The 17,522-nt window shown below is 35.7% G+C and overlaps 1 protein-coding gene across 3 annotated transcripts in view; it reads left to right on the top strand.

Moving 5' to 3' along the window:
- Positions 1-2,898: 2,898 nt before the first annotated feature.
- The window catches only part of pou1f1 (POU class 1 homeobox 1), a 20,352-nt gene continuing 5,728 nt past the window's right edge, over positions 2,899-17,522 (top strand). Inside the window, exons 1-6 of one of the 3 annotated variants that reach the window (XM_028023146.1) lie at positions 3,483-6,519; positions 6,938-7,381; positions 8,999-9,151; positions 9,983-10,081; positions 15,963-16,223; positions 16,406-16,570. In XM_028023146.1, the coding sequence (XP_027878947.1) occupies positions 7,246-7,381; positions 8,999-9,151; positions 9,983-10,081; positions 15,963-16,223; positions 16,406-16,570 (814 nt within the window). In that variant the 5' untranslated portion in view covers positions 3,483-6,519; positions 6,938-7,245. Of the gene's footprint in view, positions 9,152-9,982; positions 10,082-15,962; positions 16,224-16,405; positions 16,571-17,522 lie in introns of all 3 variants that reach the window. The other 2 variants (XM_028023145.1, XM_028023144.1) reach the window with 2 other exon arrangements.

The raw sequence follows: 17,522 nt of genomic DNA, 5'->3' as shown, positions 1-17,522 counted from the left end.
CTGCATAATGAATGGATGCAGAAAGTGAAAAACAGGCATCTCAGTTTCATCTTTGCCTCTCTGCAGTCACAGGTTGCTTGGGTAAAATGGAAAGTGTAGAAAGTGTTCCAGAGTAAATCAATAAAGTTCATGTTGTATGATGAAAAGATCTCACTCTATAAAAGGGTCAGTAAAAAAGTTTGTTTTCTTTTTCTTTTTAGAAATTTGGAGTTGTTAACAGAAAATGTTTGACTTTACGTTGTGGCAAAGGCTTAGATTTCAATGTTTCATCAGAATTTTGTAAATACATCTATCAATAAGATTTTTTAAATCCTGGATATAAAATTTAACTAGTGATCTAGCTCTAAATATTTGCTGCTTATTTAACAGCAAATACGTTTATTTGCTGTTAAAATCAGCCTTCATCAAAAGGCTGTTTAACACTGTTACGTGGGTCAAGGTTTTGTCCCTTATGACAATACGTCATAATACTGTCAGCTTCTATCTAAAAGCCACCAAGATAATATACTTGTGTTTTTTTAAAAACACATATTCATTGCAAAGCAAAGCACATAAAAAAGAAACTAAATTACAACAAACACAATGATTCATAAAAACTAAAATCTGTCGTATCTAAATACTTGATGCATAAAAGCCAAACATCCTCATTTGTCATGTGTGATGCCACAATGCCGAAATGACCTTCATTTTATTACATGTACCTGATGCTTCACTGTCTCTGATTCAATCAGCACCCAAAAAGATGCTTTGTTATTAAAATTTTTGAAGAGCTAGGTTGTTACAGAGAAACAATGAGTGCTATATAAACTATGTGACAATTCTGTCTCAAATTCAACTGAGAGTAAGACCATATTAGTCTTACTCTCTTGTTTCTTAGTGACATTAACTGTCTACACCTTGGCGTTTTGGACTCTGAAGTCTACATAAACTGTTTCACGTTCTGAATGTCAAATCTAAATGTCAAATATTAGAAAAAAGTGATTTACATAAATCCTGATATCTATAATCAAGTTGTTTTTTTTTCTAGTCCTTGATTTATTCATTTCATGAATGGCCACACTATAAACCTGCTGAAATTGATTGTAATTGAGGTGTGTATTTGTGTATGGTCCCACTTAGGGCAATGTCAATGAATAAAAGCCTTAAAACCCAAAAACTGATATAATATATAATATCCATGATATCCATAATAATATCAATATTCCAAAAACTCACAGAGCACCAATTAGTCTATTTCCTTAAAATAAAAACTTGTAGAGCACAATAATAAATCTACCAAAATTTACCTGTCCAACAATGCTGACAAGCCAGGCCAGGAGAGCATCAATAAGACAAGCAGCCAAGAATCCCGTGCTGATACAGCTATTATCTGTGCACATTTGGACCTTAAGGCCTGCCATAAGCTATAAATGGGACACAGCAAACATTGAAGAATGGACTCTGTTCAGATGAGAGAAACTGATTTTTTTTCTAAAATGCTAATAACCATGAACACTACAATTTCCACAATGATTCCCATAATGATTATTTTGCTTACATTTCTTGTTGCTAAATGAACAACTATTTGATTTTATATTCTTTATTGTATCGCTGATCCCAGAAATAATACAACTCATTATAATGTGCCTATTTTCAGGTATATTGTTAGAAGCATTCTTTATTCAGTGAATTTCCTCTTTGCCGTACGTGCACTGTCTGCTGAACATGTTCTGAGGCTGGCCATAAACATATTCATCTGGTCTTTTTCTCACATTGTTCTCAGGCTGATACCATGCAAAGGTGAATTAAAACTAACCCTGTGATAACAGAAGGAGTTTAAGACTGTCTTCTCCAAGCAGACAGCAGGCACACACAAGCACAGTGTCCTGCACATGCACACCAGAATGAACCCCGCTGGGTTGTGCCATCACATTTTGCAGGAACTCTGTTGTCGCTCACATAGATGAGGGCAAACACACCTGGCACACTGTAAGCATGGACGTGATACCTGTGAGAATGTGTCACCCAGCACTGTTCCCACTGCAGTAGTGGGAGCAGTGAAAGGATATGTGCTTTCTTTTTTGTGACTTTGTATGTTTGGGTGGTGCAGAATAAATTTGTGTGCACCTCAGTTGATGCAGGATGGATAATATTTTTTATTTGTAGAAAAGAATAGAGAAATTGTTCATTTGTGAATGCTGAAAATTTATATTTGTGTGTGTGAGTGCATGCTTAAAAGTGTGTGCGTGGGCGTGGGGGGTTTGTGTGTGTAAGTGAAGAAGGGGGTGATATAGGACAGGTGCTTTAAGAGAACCCCTTTGACTCTTTGTCTTGTCACTAATTGGGTTTAGGGTCTGTATATGCACATGTGTGTTGGTTTGTGCAGAAGTGTATTCTTGTGTTCTCATGGGAAAGCTTTGGCTTTTTTGCAATCCTATTCTTTGATTACCTGGGTTTTCACCGTACCTCAGAATACTCAGAATATTGTCTAAAAGGGCTAAAGAAAAACACTTTCTAGAGCTGTTCACACATTTGAGACTTTTACAGTGTTCACAGCATTTGCAAGGATTTTAATCTTTTAAGATAAAAAAAAAAACATTGCATGTATGTAATCTTTGACCAATTTTTTTTTTCTAAAATATGTTGATCATGCCATTTAATATTCCATAATCCACTTTGGACATATCTAAAATAAAATAAAAAGTACCAAAAGAAAAATATCTCTTTAATAAGTTAGAACCTCTTTAATAATTTAGAGCTGATAATATTTTTTTTATAAATCTTCCTTTATAAATCTTCCTGAATATAAAATTACTATTCATCCACACAGAGAAATGACAATTCAGTCATGCTCACTCAACCAGTTCACTATGAAAACAGTTCACTTTCAACTTTTTGTGCCTAATTTCCAATTTTCAACACATTTAACCTGCCAATACCAATTTTTGGCTTATCCCGAGTTTTCCTTGAGTACTATAATACAGAAAAATAAAAGAAAAATATATTAGAAAACTATTTTTCTAGTATTCCTTCAATGAGCAGTTGCTTAGTTGTTAGAGAATAGACAAAATCACACCAATTTCAGGTAAATCAGTTATTGCAAAGCAGCATTTTACAAATATTGTAACACAAATTATTTCAGATGGAATATTTCAAACAAACTTTAGATTCTTATACTTTACTAATTACCACAATTAGAGTGCCTAGCATTACACAAATGGAATGCAACTCTTATCTTAATTAGATTGACAAAACCCAGCTAACCTTTCTAAATTAAGCAAGCTACGTAACAAAGTTCCAAATGGTAGACCCAGAGAACTTTTGTCACAGCCTTCCTGTTATTTGCTGAAAACCGGATCTCTCTTACCTTCAAGTTTCAAATTGTTGAGGAGAAATCAACGTCCCCTTTAAAATAACTTCTTTCGCCGTGGTATTTCCCCTGACTTCATTTTAAACATATCACTGATACTAAAAAGAGCAAAGTATGAATCTTCATTCTGTAGCAGCTTCTACAATGAAGAGTGCTGTTGTCCGTACCAGCTGGCAGGAGCTCAATATAGTTTATTCATGGATTCATGAAAGAAAAAACGTCGCAGTTTTGAGCTTCTGACTGGTAGGTGACCAGTCAGGACTGATGAAGCTGAAAATTGTGAGATTTTGGTCACCAATCTCTTGGTGCTCAAATACGTCTGCCATCCAAAATTTACTTATTACAGACTCTGAATGATCATTTTTTATGTGAAAACTCAGATAAGAATTAGAATATAACTTCTGCATTAAACTTGTTTAAAACAATGATGGTTTTCTCTCACAGTGTACAAATAGTCATGCATTCACCAGCTGGGACCTTGGTCTACAGCCTGAGTGGGAGTTCTTGGCTTAGACAAAGTAGACAGAGAAAAATTATTTTAAGGATGATTCTGGTATTGGTGAGATATCTTTCGTATCACCATCACAGTCAGTTGTTTTTGTAACACTTTAGATTCAGCTTTGGCTTATTCAAAGATAATAGTGCTTAGTTTTTGTTTTTTGATTGTTTTGTTTAGTTTAATTCTGAAAATATTGGAGTTTAATAAAAAAATTAAAAATTCTGTGGCAAAAATGACTGTATTCCATATTTATTTGGTTGATACCTCCATTTATGACGTATAAATGGAAATTTGAAACAACACAAGTTAAGAGTTTCTCCCATCACTAATTTTTCTCATTTTGGGGGGATTAAAAAGATGAGTAAACTCATTCAAGATAATCTGTGTCAGGTCCTACTCCAAGGAAGAACTTTGTTAGTGCATTCTCTCTAAATTTGCATGCACTTAAGCAAGCTGAATCGTGCCTGCCACCCACTAGTTATTTTCCACCTGGTGCCCACCTACACCTACAATAGTGAAGCAGAGCTAAGGATAAACACAAATACAGACAAAACAGAATGCGCATGGTGGTCACACTCTTCAGATTAACCTCTATTCACACTGATGAGACCCATTGTCTTTACCTAGAGCTCTCTGCATCCAAAGCACAACACACACACCGCTCTGAAACAATGGTAATTGTGACCTATCTTCTCGAACAGTAACTCTGTTTTGGTTTGGACTCTTTGAGGTCAGAACTCCAGGTCAGTCTGCATCAACCTGAAACAAAAACAGAGGCAATTAATGTCCCAAAGCTCCCGCAAGACATGTCAAGGTGTGTGGTTGAAGGAACGTGTTCGTCAAAGTTGTTCAAAAGTTGAACAAAAGTATTTCAAGCTAAATTGGCGGTTAACTTTAGCTTTTACAATTTCAAAAGTAGCAATAAAGACATTTGGATACTTGGATTGTAATTTCTTCGTAACACGTCTTAAATGATAATAAAAGGATTGTCACCTGTATTTCAGGAACATGTAATCCTTGACTTTAACTTTCAAATCCTTCTGCATTTGCATGAAGTGCTTTTTCAAGGTTTATCCACAGATCTTACTCTATATTAATCTCACAAAATGAAGGGGATATGACAAACACCTTGCCTGCACTTGCAGAGATAAATCATTAGGAATTTTGACATGTTTGAGATCATTATCCCCAGATGGAAGCCTCACATGAGTCTTTTACACAGGTGTAATGCTTGCTTCCACAGTTTTGCAATACATATTTCGCTTCTTAAAAATATATTCTAAAAACCTGGCTTCATATGTGCTAACATGAGAGCAGAGTAAAACTGCAGCTTTGCAGAGTGGACAGATCCTTTCTTAGTATCTTGTGCAATCAAATGGGATTATTAGGTTCAATCAGTCCTACAAACTGTTTTTGAAAGCCCAAACTTGACCTTCATCATTTACGTTAACTCTCATTTTGTAATTACATTATGAATTCAATCATAAACTCTACAGTATACCTTAGTGTTAAGCACCTACTTTGATGTTCCCATTGATGAAATTTAATGGAACGGGGTTGGAAGAGTTAAAGTACACCTAAAGGACAGAGACATTAATTACACAGCTTTAAACAAGTCAAAACATCAAGATGCTACAGAGAAACTTTCAATTTTTTTTCACACTCAGGGCACAAACCTTTGTGTACAATGTAATAGTGCATATCTGTGAAGTGGTGCTAAGGTAAGTCATTGTCTTAAAAATTATATAAAGTAAAAATATAAAACTTGAGGTGTGCTTTGGTCCCAACCCCTTTATTCTCATACCCCTAATTCAATCAATACTCTTGGTTGTTATGAATTGTCTTCAGAAATTGCATAATTAGTAAAAGAAAGTCTGCCTTTCTGTAATATAATTTCATAGTAAATACAGTTGTTCTGTGATGTTCTCAGAAGTTTGTTAAGAAAATTATGGAGAAAATTGTGGTTGTTACTTCCCAGTAGCAATTTAGGAGACATATTAACATGCAAAATATCTGTTGTGATGACACCGAATGTGAAAGTAGGTAGTAGTAGAAATTGATGGAGATGAACACAGAATGTTGCTTTTCATCTAATCTGACAGAATTGAGTCATTTTGCAAAGCAGTAGAGAAAATGCTTCAGTCTGTGCACATGAATACATAAATAAATTACATTGATGTTTGTGACTATAACAAAAAATATATCTGTAAATGTTCAGTGTATGAAAACTATTATGAGGTTATACAAATAAGGTCTGGAACCTTTTTTTAAAGCACTAAGAGTTCAGATCTTTCATTCTGAACAAGCTTTAGGTGGTCATGCTCTTCCTTTACTGGTACATGAAGATTATTACTTCACAAACAAAACAAGTTGTAAATGATGCTGTGATTTAAGGTTTATATGTTCAGGGAACTGAATTCATTTCGAACTCTACTTCTATGAATAGTAGAAATTTCAACCAATGTCATTTGCTAACTTGTATTTCCAAATAAACATTAAGAAACTATAGAGTTTTTGTGTTTGCTTTACTTTGCTATTGTTTCTTCACAATCTTGTAATCATGGAGACAGAAAGAGACGGAGGTAAAGAGGCAGAGGGCAAGAGGAGATCAGGTTTCTCGGCAGCTCTGTATCCTAATCCTGGATTTGGAAATGGGATGAGAAGAACATAGGTAAGTACAAACAACAAGCAATTACAGCACTGACATAGAATTGAAAGGTGGGGGGAGAGCAGCTAGACAGTAAACAGGGAATCTCATAGGTTGTGAGAGGGGTTGGTTAGATGTAGGTGGGATATAAATACCTGCAGTAGACTAGGGCAGAAAAATGCTGAGGGCATGACAGATGCTGACTTCCATTGATCAACGAAGGTTATAACAAACCAGCAGGGCTGCATTGTTTAGCTCTCATTAGAGGAGACTCACATTTCAGCAGGTGTAACAGTGATTTTAAATCGAACATGAACCATTTTGGTATTCACCTCGTTTGAGGGTAGGGTTCTGCTTAAAACTTTAAAGAGTTTTGGCGGAGTTGCTGAAAGGAAAAGAAAAAAAGTAACCTCTCGCAGTTTTCTACTTTCCTATTCCCAAGTGCCTCAAGGGAGATGCATGCTTGACTGAGCCAGAGAAAAAAGGACAAGAAAAGAAGACCATACTCGAGGTGTAAGACAACTAACGCAGCCAGAAAAAGACAGCAGAACAAGAGAGGGGCCAAAGAAGACAAGACGGGATCTCAAGAAAGAAGGCAAGATGACAGATTTTAGGAATGCAATTTAGAGAAGAAAACATCAATGGAAAACAAGACCAAATAAAGTGAGTTATTGTGCTTTAAAGGAAAGAAAGCTTTTAAAGAGACAAACATCAGTTAACACTAAGGCTGCTAAAGAAAGCCAAAGAAACATGGCATGCCAGGGATTTGGTGCCGATCCCTTCACCCCGCTGGCAGGCGATTCACCCTTACCAATCCTCATGCACCATGGCTCCACCGGTGACTGTTTACCAGCCACATCCCATGCTCACAGTATGGTTTCTGCAGGTAAATCAAGTCCAAAATGTTCTTCCTACTTGTTATGCGCTTTCTTTGAGATGATACTTCTATTGATAGGATTATCTCTAAATTCTTTTTGTTCAATTGATGTCTTTGTCTTTTAAGCTCCTATAATTTTTTAAACAAGAAAAGCTTACAAAAACGCTTCGCAGCAAAGCTTTTGAAAGTGTAATTAACATGAACCTTAATCCACATTGTGTTGTTGAGACGCTAAATCCCAGCTGTGGCAGTGAAGGCCAAGAACAATCACTCTAATCCTTCTCTTCCAGGAAAGGTATGAACATTTGATTTCCTGAGCATCAACATCCCTTCAAGTACATGTTGGGGTCAAGATAATTCCTATAAACCTGAGGTTACATGGCACGTTGTCCATTAATGCCTGTTAAGAAATAATAAGATAAAATTCTTTATCGTAACAAAAGTTTATTGAATTTATTTGTAAATATTATTTGATTTAATTCTTAAATTATCTATTGGCAATTTAAGACATACATAAGTGTTTAAGTCTAATCAAAACGTATTTCTTCCAGTAAATTAAATAAAACTTTGGGCTCCTTGAAGAATGAGAAAAACTAGGAATGATGTTTTTATTGTTTGTTTGTTTTTTGTTTTGTTTTTTTTTTCAAAATCTGAATTTAATCATGAAAAATGTATCTAATATGTTACTTTGGCCCAGCAATCTGGGGATAATTGTTTCAATCTCCCCACACTCTTTCTCATGACGGAACATTGTGGAAAAAAAAACATTTTAAAGACTCACAAAAGATGGGATGAGATCATACAGAACATGTTCACGTAACAGGTGCAGAAACGGAACATGTAAAATCATATGCAGGTTAAACACATAAAAGTAAGACCAGTCAGAAAGCCAAAAAATGGTACTGTATTTAATCTTTGTTTTCATTGAAACACATTGCCATTAGTACTTTGTGTTGATCTTAACAATGGCAGTGAGCATTCATTAGTGCCTGGAGTGAGCTAAAAAAAACTGCCTGAAGATGAACCATGAATAATTATGTGGTTAGCAAGATCATTTACAGCGACATGCAAATCGGAGCTTTTGCTAAAAGCCATCATCAAAGCATGTGTCTTGTTTTGTCACCAAATCTGTATTCCTCCCAGCATCATCCCACAGCAGTATAGACAATGATTAATAAATCAGTAAAACAGCTCAGAAATCCTTGTAATGCCTATTATTTCTGGAGTAGGGTAAACTGGACAACTTATTAAAACAATTTCCTTCTCTTACCAGACAATTAGGACAGATGTTATAATTATATATGACTAATAACCCTTTGAATGAAAACAACTTCAACTTGAATCCAGAGGAAAAACATGAAAAAAATCAATTTTTATGAAGTCACTGTTTGATACATTATTCAATCTTATTCAACATCACGTGAAAATGTAAGTTTAATATATGACATTTTTCTAATTGTCTATCAAAGTCTGACATTTCTATGTGTGTTGTAAATTATCAGACATCAGTGACATGGCAACATTTAGTGAATGAGCTGAATGCTTCTGTATTTAAACCATTGTTTTCTGTATGGGAAATAAAAAAGGGTTTTGTTTTTTCTTGGTTTTCTGCATCAATATCGTTAGGATTGTCCCTGGGTCAGACTTCTAAGAGGTCCCACATGCACCTGTCCACTTCCTCTCTTGGGAATGCCCTCAGTAATGCTCCTCCAAGTTTGCATTACCCAGTCACCCCCTGCCATTACAGCAACCAGCAAGCAACCTACGGCATGATGACAGGTGAGCAAATGAGGTCAAAGAGTGTCAAATTAGGGTTCTTGGTTAGTATATCAGAAAAAACAGGAAAAATGTACGCTGTTATTTTACACCAGTTTTATCCTAATGCAAAAATGGTCAATATGCAGTATAACAACTCAGTTAGAGTAGTCATACTGTAAAGAATGCTATGTACTGATCCAGTAGACAGTTAACTCAAATAAGTGTTTTTGTCAGAAGCAATAAATTGTATGACATTAGAAAGTAACTCATTGTAGCATGATGACACCCTCCACACTTCATGGCAAAGATGTTTGAGAAGTCTCAGTCTTGACTCACACGAAAATGTTTAATTTGACTGCATTTGTTCAGTGCAGAAGAATTACATATCAGTGACCCAATTAGTGTCAGCCCATAACCATTGATTTAACAAAGGCAGTTTTAAACTTGTACCTTACTTTGTTTAAGTTAATCAGAGTGTCTGTGGGTATATATAATGCGTAAAAGATTTGGTATGATGATAATATGGCACAGCTTCTACTTAAACATTTTTAAACTTGGAAAAAAAGATAATGAAAGTTGTTAACAATGGAAGGCTGGACAAGTCACCAATGACAACTGGTCAATTCATCCCTTTGCAAGTTTGTACCCCAATTTCATACCCAAATCTTGGAATTTCATTTCCTTCCTTTGTACATCAACTTGTACAACAACTAGAAAAACAGTAACTTGCTAAACATTTGTCATATATTGCAATGTTGAAATAGATTTTGATTAACCCAGATTAAATTGAATTTATCCACAATTGCATTTTATTAGTTCTAATAAGATATTGCGTGCTTCTTTTCCTTGTAGCCCAGGAGATGCTTTCTGCTAGTATATCTCAGACGCGTATCCTGCAAACCTGTGGCGTCCCTCACCCCAACATGGTGAGTGCTGCAAATCCATTACAAGGTAAAGAACAGATCCACACTCTGCACACGCTCGCACATTCACACATTCCCTTGTTTGCAAGCTAATTCCATTAAATTAGGCAGGAAATGTGTTTACTTTGTGATTAGTTTCAAGTTTGCTGTCAGATAAAATTAATTCAGGACTTTATTACCTTTTTTTGAACAATCTGGTGCTGCAGCTGACCAAAACTGACAAATGTCTTCCTAATTCCTTTTAATCCTCTTGGGAGCTGAGGTATTTAACCGTCAGCAGGAGCAAAAGTTTCAATGCAGGTTTTAACTCTTTGTATTCCTAGAAACAATGTTTCATTCAAATTTCTAAAGAAGATTTATATACTGTATGTTTAGAATATAACTTTTCATAATTTGTTTAATTTCAGACCCAAAGACGTCTGTTCCCTGAAAATAATTTACATTTGTTGACAATGTTTTCTATTGCTTCTGACATTACTTCCTAAGCTAATGGCTTTAATTATTTGAGGTCTATCTTAGCGACATTCATTGTCTATCTGGAACAATTTGATAGTATTGATCCATTTATGCTGTCAAAGACTGTGCTTAAAGGACATTAAGATGAAATTAAAGAGGCACACCTTCTGTACCACTGGGAGGAAGGAAGACTAATTTGTCACTTCAATGATCTTAGATTTTCTTCTGGCAAGGGAATAAATGGCGAAATCAGACCACTAAAGATAAACCTGTGTGTAGATTTTGTTGTCTTTAAAAAAAGGCTTTAAAGAAAGGAACAAAATGAAGGTATTTGGATTAATACCTGTCAGCACAAAAAGATATTGATTTGCATGAGATGAAATAAGTATTACCATTAGGTGGACTGACAGGCCACCTCATAAAGAAATATAAGTAAGGAATGTAATGAGATGTGAATGAAGCGTTAAAGTGGGATCTTGGTGTGGATAGTCACCTCTCATGAATCACAAAAATGAGGCTTTATTCAATTTGCCTCAAAGAGATTTATGGCGCCCTGTGACAGACTGGCGACCTGTCCAGGGTGTACCCCGCCTCTCGCCCGGAACGTAGCTGGAGATAGGCACCAGCAACCCTCCCGACCCCATTAGGGACAAGGGTGAACAGAAAATGGATGGATGGATGGGTGGAGATTTATGGCTCAAAAAAGGATATAGAGTTGGTATTGTTGTAACTTGTGAAAATTGTCAGATAAAAAAACAAGACCTTTTTGAGCCTCAGATATGCAAATTATTGTTAGTTTTTTTTTTTTTTTTTTGCATTAACAATAGAAAAATTTAGGTATGTGTAGCACGAGTTATCATAGAATGCTAAGCAGGGTCTTCTTTCTGTTTTTTAGCTGTGCAGTTTTCTTCTATCTGCGCTGATTCAGGCATGCTGAATCACTGATGACTCTGATTGACAGCATTCTGAGCTTTCTGCTGTTTGTTCCACTGAAAGAACTGCCAGGTGCATTCTTAGCAGTATGTAGAACATTGGAATTTCATTCCAAAATGGCCAGGCATTAGTTAAAAAATATGGCAGTGATGTAATAAAAATGTACGATATGTTTGCAGGTATGCTACCATAAAGTCAAAAGCAATGACAGCAGCTTCAGTGTTACTTTATTTTGATCAGAGGTGATAGCTTTTTTTTATTTCGATAGTGCTAAATTAACTCAATAGTAAATTGAAAAACAATCAAGTGGAAAAGGTTGTAATATAAAATCTTCAAAAAAATCTTAATCCCATTAAATTCAATTACACATGAGACTTAGGATCTTTTCTAATTACAGTAATTCATTAAAGTGAATTACCAAGACAAATAAAAGTATATGTAATGGTGAAATTTATGGGCTTAAATTGTTTCGTTAGTAGTAATTAAATCAGTCGGCAAAACATAATACTGATGGGTGTTAAATGCAAGAATAATGGAAAATAATGTTCACTATCTCAAATTTTGCTCATGTCAATATAAGTTTAGAAAATATTTGCAACTATTTGGGAACTCAGAGCAGATCAACTGGCATAACATTGAGAACAAATCATTTCCTAATTCTTTCTGGAGAAAAGATTTTAGCTCTTTTTGTCATTTCAGGTATTTTATATTAAAATTTTGGATTTAGAAAGGAGCTTCAGCACTCTTATTCCAATCTTTAAGCCCTTATAGCTTAGAAAAAATTTTCACCACAGTGCACCCAGTTTAGATATTTTTTCTTTTTATTTGAAGGGTAGAATTGTAATGTATATTATGCACTTTTCAGTGAATACACTCATGGAGCTATGCAGGAGTTCTGACTAAAGAGCAAGACTTCAGCCTTAAATTATTCATACACCTGGCAGATATACATTTGAAATATTATACATTAACCAAAAGGTTTTTATCGGTTGGAAGTATATATGAAAGGTTTCTACAGCTACCCCTACAGTGCACCATCCTGTCAAGTCAAAGACCTTATTACGTCTTTACTGTAGCTGATTGGCAAAACAGAGCTAAAGAAAGGACGAAAGTTAAACCTGACATAGAGTAAAACCAGTATTCAGAAGGATAACAAATAGGTACTGTCTGATAAGGCAGTGGCTATAACAAAATCAAACCTTAATAAAAAAAGAACTGCTGTGAATATGCATTCAAGTGTAGATGTTGCAATGCCTATTTTGTGCACTTTCAATTTTTTTTCTGCTTTTTGGCTTTGCTTAAGGAAAGAGCAAATCTCTGGCAAAAAGGCTATCAAGAAGCCTTCATACAGCCAGTGAGTCCACTTGTGTAATGGTGGGAGGGTGGTGGGGAGTGACTGCTGCCCGGTACGTCTGCATAGCACACAAACAACTACCGTGCTCGCTGTAGCATAGCTGTTTCCCCAGGGAACATCAGTGGATGCATTAGGTAGAGCCAAGGAAAGGTCCACTTTCTCTTACCAGCTCAGTGTGGGGGGAAAAATACCTTAAGGTATGTTAACTAGAAAAAGTTGTTTTGTTTTGTTTTTTCTCTGGGGTGAAAAAGAAAAGTTTTTCCCAAGAAAGAAAGGAACTATCTTCTTTGTGATGTGGTGCTCTGACTTGAATTTAGTTTCCGCTGAACAATGCAAAGAACCGGTGAAAGCAACACATTCTCTTTTGTTGAGCTCGTTGCACAGAGCCATTCAGTAGGAGCTGTTTCTAAATTTAGTGTTTCAGTCATCATAATGACTAGCAAATGTGTACTTCTTGAACCTTTTCACATTTTACCAAGTAACAAGCACAAAAATTTCAAATATTTTCTTTGAAATTTTATATTGTAGATGTGAATAGGGGACAAATGAGTGGTAAGAAAAAATATATGTCTTTAAAAAGTTATACAATTAAAAATTCCTTCTACTTTTATTTTGATACCTCAAAATAAAATTTATTGTAACTAATTGGCCTCAGAGGTCATGTAACTAGTAAATAATTTAATCACTACTTGGCACAACTAAGTAGAGATTACAATTTGCCTTGATCCGATGTGTGGGAAATAGGAAATCTATCTGCCTCAGAAACCATCCATCCACAAGTGTTGAAGTTACAAGGTCATAGTGACATTGATCAGGATTAATGTTGATTTGTTAAAGCTGTCTAATATTCAGTTTGGATGTAATATCATAAATTGTGTGAATAACAGCACAAACAGTACATTTTGAAAATGTCAGTGATATAAACACGTTTGTCACGGTACAAAAGCACACCTTTGTGAATAGATTATCTATTGCATACATTAGATAACACTTTTAAACAATAATTTTACAGGCAGGCATTGTAATGTGATGGCAGCATGCTGTCCAGGCAATATCCTGTCTCTCCCTGAATAGCTCCAGGGTTAGGCTCCTGTGTCTGAACGGAAAGAATTGATAAAGACTTAGCAGGTGGCTGTTTTGTACGAGGTGTGTCTGTAGTGCCAGCCAGACATTTAGCAAAATCAGTCGAATCTGTTTTTACTTTGCATTTAAACTCTTATTTTTGTTTTTTATGGTTAACTGCATATGAAACAATTGTCATTAATTTTTGATTAAATTATATCAGGATTGTTGTATGGTATAATACATATACATTATGGTAAAATCATGATCAAAACTTTCCTGTCATGGCAAAAAAAAAAATATATATATATATATGTGGGGGTGTGCGTGTATGTGTGTATATATGGGTTTTTTTTTCAAATAACTATACTGATCAGTGACGTGCGGTCAGGGGAGGCAGGTGAGGCATGCTAGGATGATAGGAGTGATTGTTACAAGACCGTGCTGATGGTCACAAAGAGTGTGAGATTTGTTTCTAGTTTCTAGTCTAACATCACATGCACAATTTTAACCCTGTGGACATTCAAAATATTCGCACTTTTAATTTTCAAATATCAGTAAAGATGTTTGCTATATTATCAAGCCAACATGAAAAAAGGGGAGCAGCACTACAATAAAATTTGGCTATATATAAATAAAATGGTAGAACAACTGACTTGGTGCCATGAGCCAACTACTACAAAGAAAGGCTGACATTTTCATTTTTGCTTGCTGTTGTGTAACAATTTGCACTGTGTCCCCATTTACACAAGGGGAAGCATCGCATTGCTCATTGTGGGTGTTATAATGTTCAAATGGTCCTGACATGAATAAAAGTTATGCAATTGTTCCAATAAGAATATTAGATTGATCAATCAGTGGTTTTATAATTGTTCTCATACAATTAGAATTATGCATTTCATAGACAATTGGCCATCATGTTTCTCTCTGAAGCCAAAACAAATCATAGCATCTGATTCCTCTCTGCATGATTCTCTGGAAGATGTCTGTCATTAATCTGTCATGCATAATTGTCAGGCTCTTGTCAGCAAGAGCCATCACCTCCACTCTTAAGCTGTTACTTTATTTTAACAGCTATGGTAAAAATATTTGATAGAAGCAGTGGATTTTCTTTTTTGTATTTCATCAGAATGCAGTTTTAAAAGATAAGTGCAAGCAGGGAACTCATCTGTGCATGGTAATCCTGAAGCCAAAGGTGAGTTTTGTTAAATTACTGGTAAACTTCAGCATATTGTGCTAAGTGACAGGGAAAAGAATAGCTATTCAGCAAGTCCCCTAAAACATACATTGAGATTAATTTAGCACTCATGTCACAGACTACCTTGTTCAGACTCCGCACTCTGTTTTTATCAGTAAATTGAACTGGCTCAGCTGTCACCCAAGTGTGCAGCTTCAAAAAGAGAACCAATTTCGCACAACAAATATCTCCACAAGCACAGCGGTGGGCGCTGATTGTGTGTGTGCCTGTCTGTAGATGCAATAATGATAGCTTAAGTCTACATGCTGTTTCACGAAAAGAAGATGAAGAGGGAGGCTCTGATTAGGTTTAAACCTTCTATTCACTAAAGGGTGGAAATTGTCATTATGAGGTGTTTATCTAAGAAACACATTCAATCAACCTCATAAAACTGCAATCATTCTTCTCAGAGGTTTTGCAAAAGAAACTCAAGTCCTGGTTTCCAATAAAAGACTCTAAAGATCCGTAAACATTTAGAGGACTAATAATTTTTTAGAGACACATGTAGTGGTGGCAGTATCATTCTAAGTGTTTGTGCTTGTTCAGCAGAGACAGGAAAGTTTGCCAGGGTCAATAAAACGAAGTAGATAAATACAAGGCGCTGCAGGAGAAAAACCTGTCAGAGGCTGTCAAAGTCTGTAGATCAATGTACTCATGTTTTAGAATGACCTAGTTAAAGTTCAAATCTGCTGTTCAAACATTTTAAACAGACTGAGAATGAGATATTTTTGCAAAATAGAATGAACAAGAACTCAAAGGTGGCTTGTGGCTTAACAACTTTCAGAAGCTTTCTGCCAGTCTTTGGGCATCTCTAAGTGTCATACCTTCACTACATCATCTCTTCCTGTCATATTTTCCTCTCTGCAGGCTCTCTGACTCCTTGCATATATAAGTTTCCAGATCATGGACTCAGTAGCAGCTCTTGTGCTTTAAGCCACGGTTTTTCCTCGCTGCCGTCTACACTCCTTTCAGCCGACGAGGTCTCTGGGGGCCCTGGCGGAGAAGTGAAAGGTGACGCACAGCGGAAAGGGATGCGGGAGCAGGAAGAAGCTCCCCCTATGGACTCCCCACAGATACGTGAACTGGAAATGTTTGCTAATGACTTCAAAATACGCCGGATCAAACTGGGTGAGTACAACCTACAACAACCTGCTATGTCTTCATCTAAATTTTGCTTTGTTTTGTTCTGCTCTGTTTTTATTTTTTTCTGGATGTTTTTATTTTTTTTTTCTTTTCGGCAATCATCTTGCTTCCCCACAGATGACTGCATTCTGTGAGGCATTGCTGTTTCTATTTTATTTTGACCCCAGGCTACACTCAGACTAATGTAGGCGAGGCTCTTGCCGCAGTGCATGGCTCAGAGTTCAGCCAGACCACGATCTGCCGCTTTGAAAATTTGCAGCTGAGCTTTAAGAACGCCTGCAAACTCAAGGCCATTCTGGCAAAATGGCTTGACGAGGCTGAGCTGGCTGGTGGTGAGTCACACAAATCCACTCCATCATCCCCCATACAGTGTTTATTTACAGTAGGTGTCATCTTTATCCAGTAACATTAAACCTGCACCTTTGATTTGTTGCCATAGTATTTTATATAAGTGGTATTACTAGGATGGGATGCTAAAAAAGTACGTTCTTGTTCCATTTTTACCAGTGTATTATGGCTTTTTTCTGAAGATGAACAAGAAGACAACATCTGAAATAGAAGCTTAGTTTTCATTTGAGAAAAGGGATTATGCAACATCTCAAAAGTATGATATCTAAAGAAAATATATACACAGTACCTGGGAAAAGTCTTCACACCCCTCACACTTTTGTTTATGTTGTCATGTTGTGGCAAATATGTATGGTGTGTTTTTGAGACTTGATGTGATAGATCAACACAAAGTAATTCATATGTACGAAGTGGAAGCCAATAATACTCTGTTTTCACTTTTTATAAAAATATGCAAAGTATGGATTTAAAAAGGCTTTAATATGAAAAGCAGCAAAACAATTTAAAACATTGTATTGGAAACTTTCTATGGCAAGAATATTACTGGGATTTAAAAAAAAATCCTAGTAAAGATTTTTCTTGTTGAAATCTCAGAGTATCAGCAGAATGTAAATGCTAAGAGATAAACCAAAGTAATATGTTCTGAAACAATATGTAAGTGTCTAAATATGTTCATAGATCAATCAGGTTTGAAAAAGGGACGCATAATTTTCAAATTACATGACTACAAAAATAACTGAGTTGAAGCAATAAAAGAAATCCTACTTATATAGTCAAAAGTTTCTCTTTGGGTTAATGTAATTACAGACATAAATGTAACTTATTTGTTTCATTCCTGCTGATGATTGATTTCACATGAGTCATTTATTTATTTAGCAGAATTTAAAAAAGAACAAATATCTGCTGCTATTTGAGAGAGCTAAGTCAACTGACGTT

This window comes from Xiphophorus couchianus, chromosome 7 (assembly GCF_001444195.1).
Source record: "Xiphophorus couchianus chromosome 7, X_couchianus-1.0, whole genome shotgun sequence".
NCBI lineage: Eukaryota > Metazoa > Chordata > Actinopteri > Cyprinodontiformes > Poeciliidae > Xiphophorus > Xiphophorus couchianus.
Note: the sequence above shows the minus strand (reverse complement) of the source record. Positions and strands in the feature narration are given on the sequence as shown.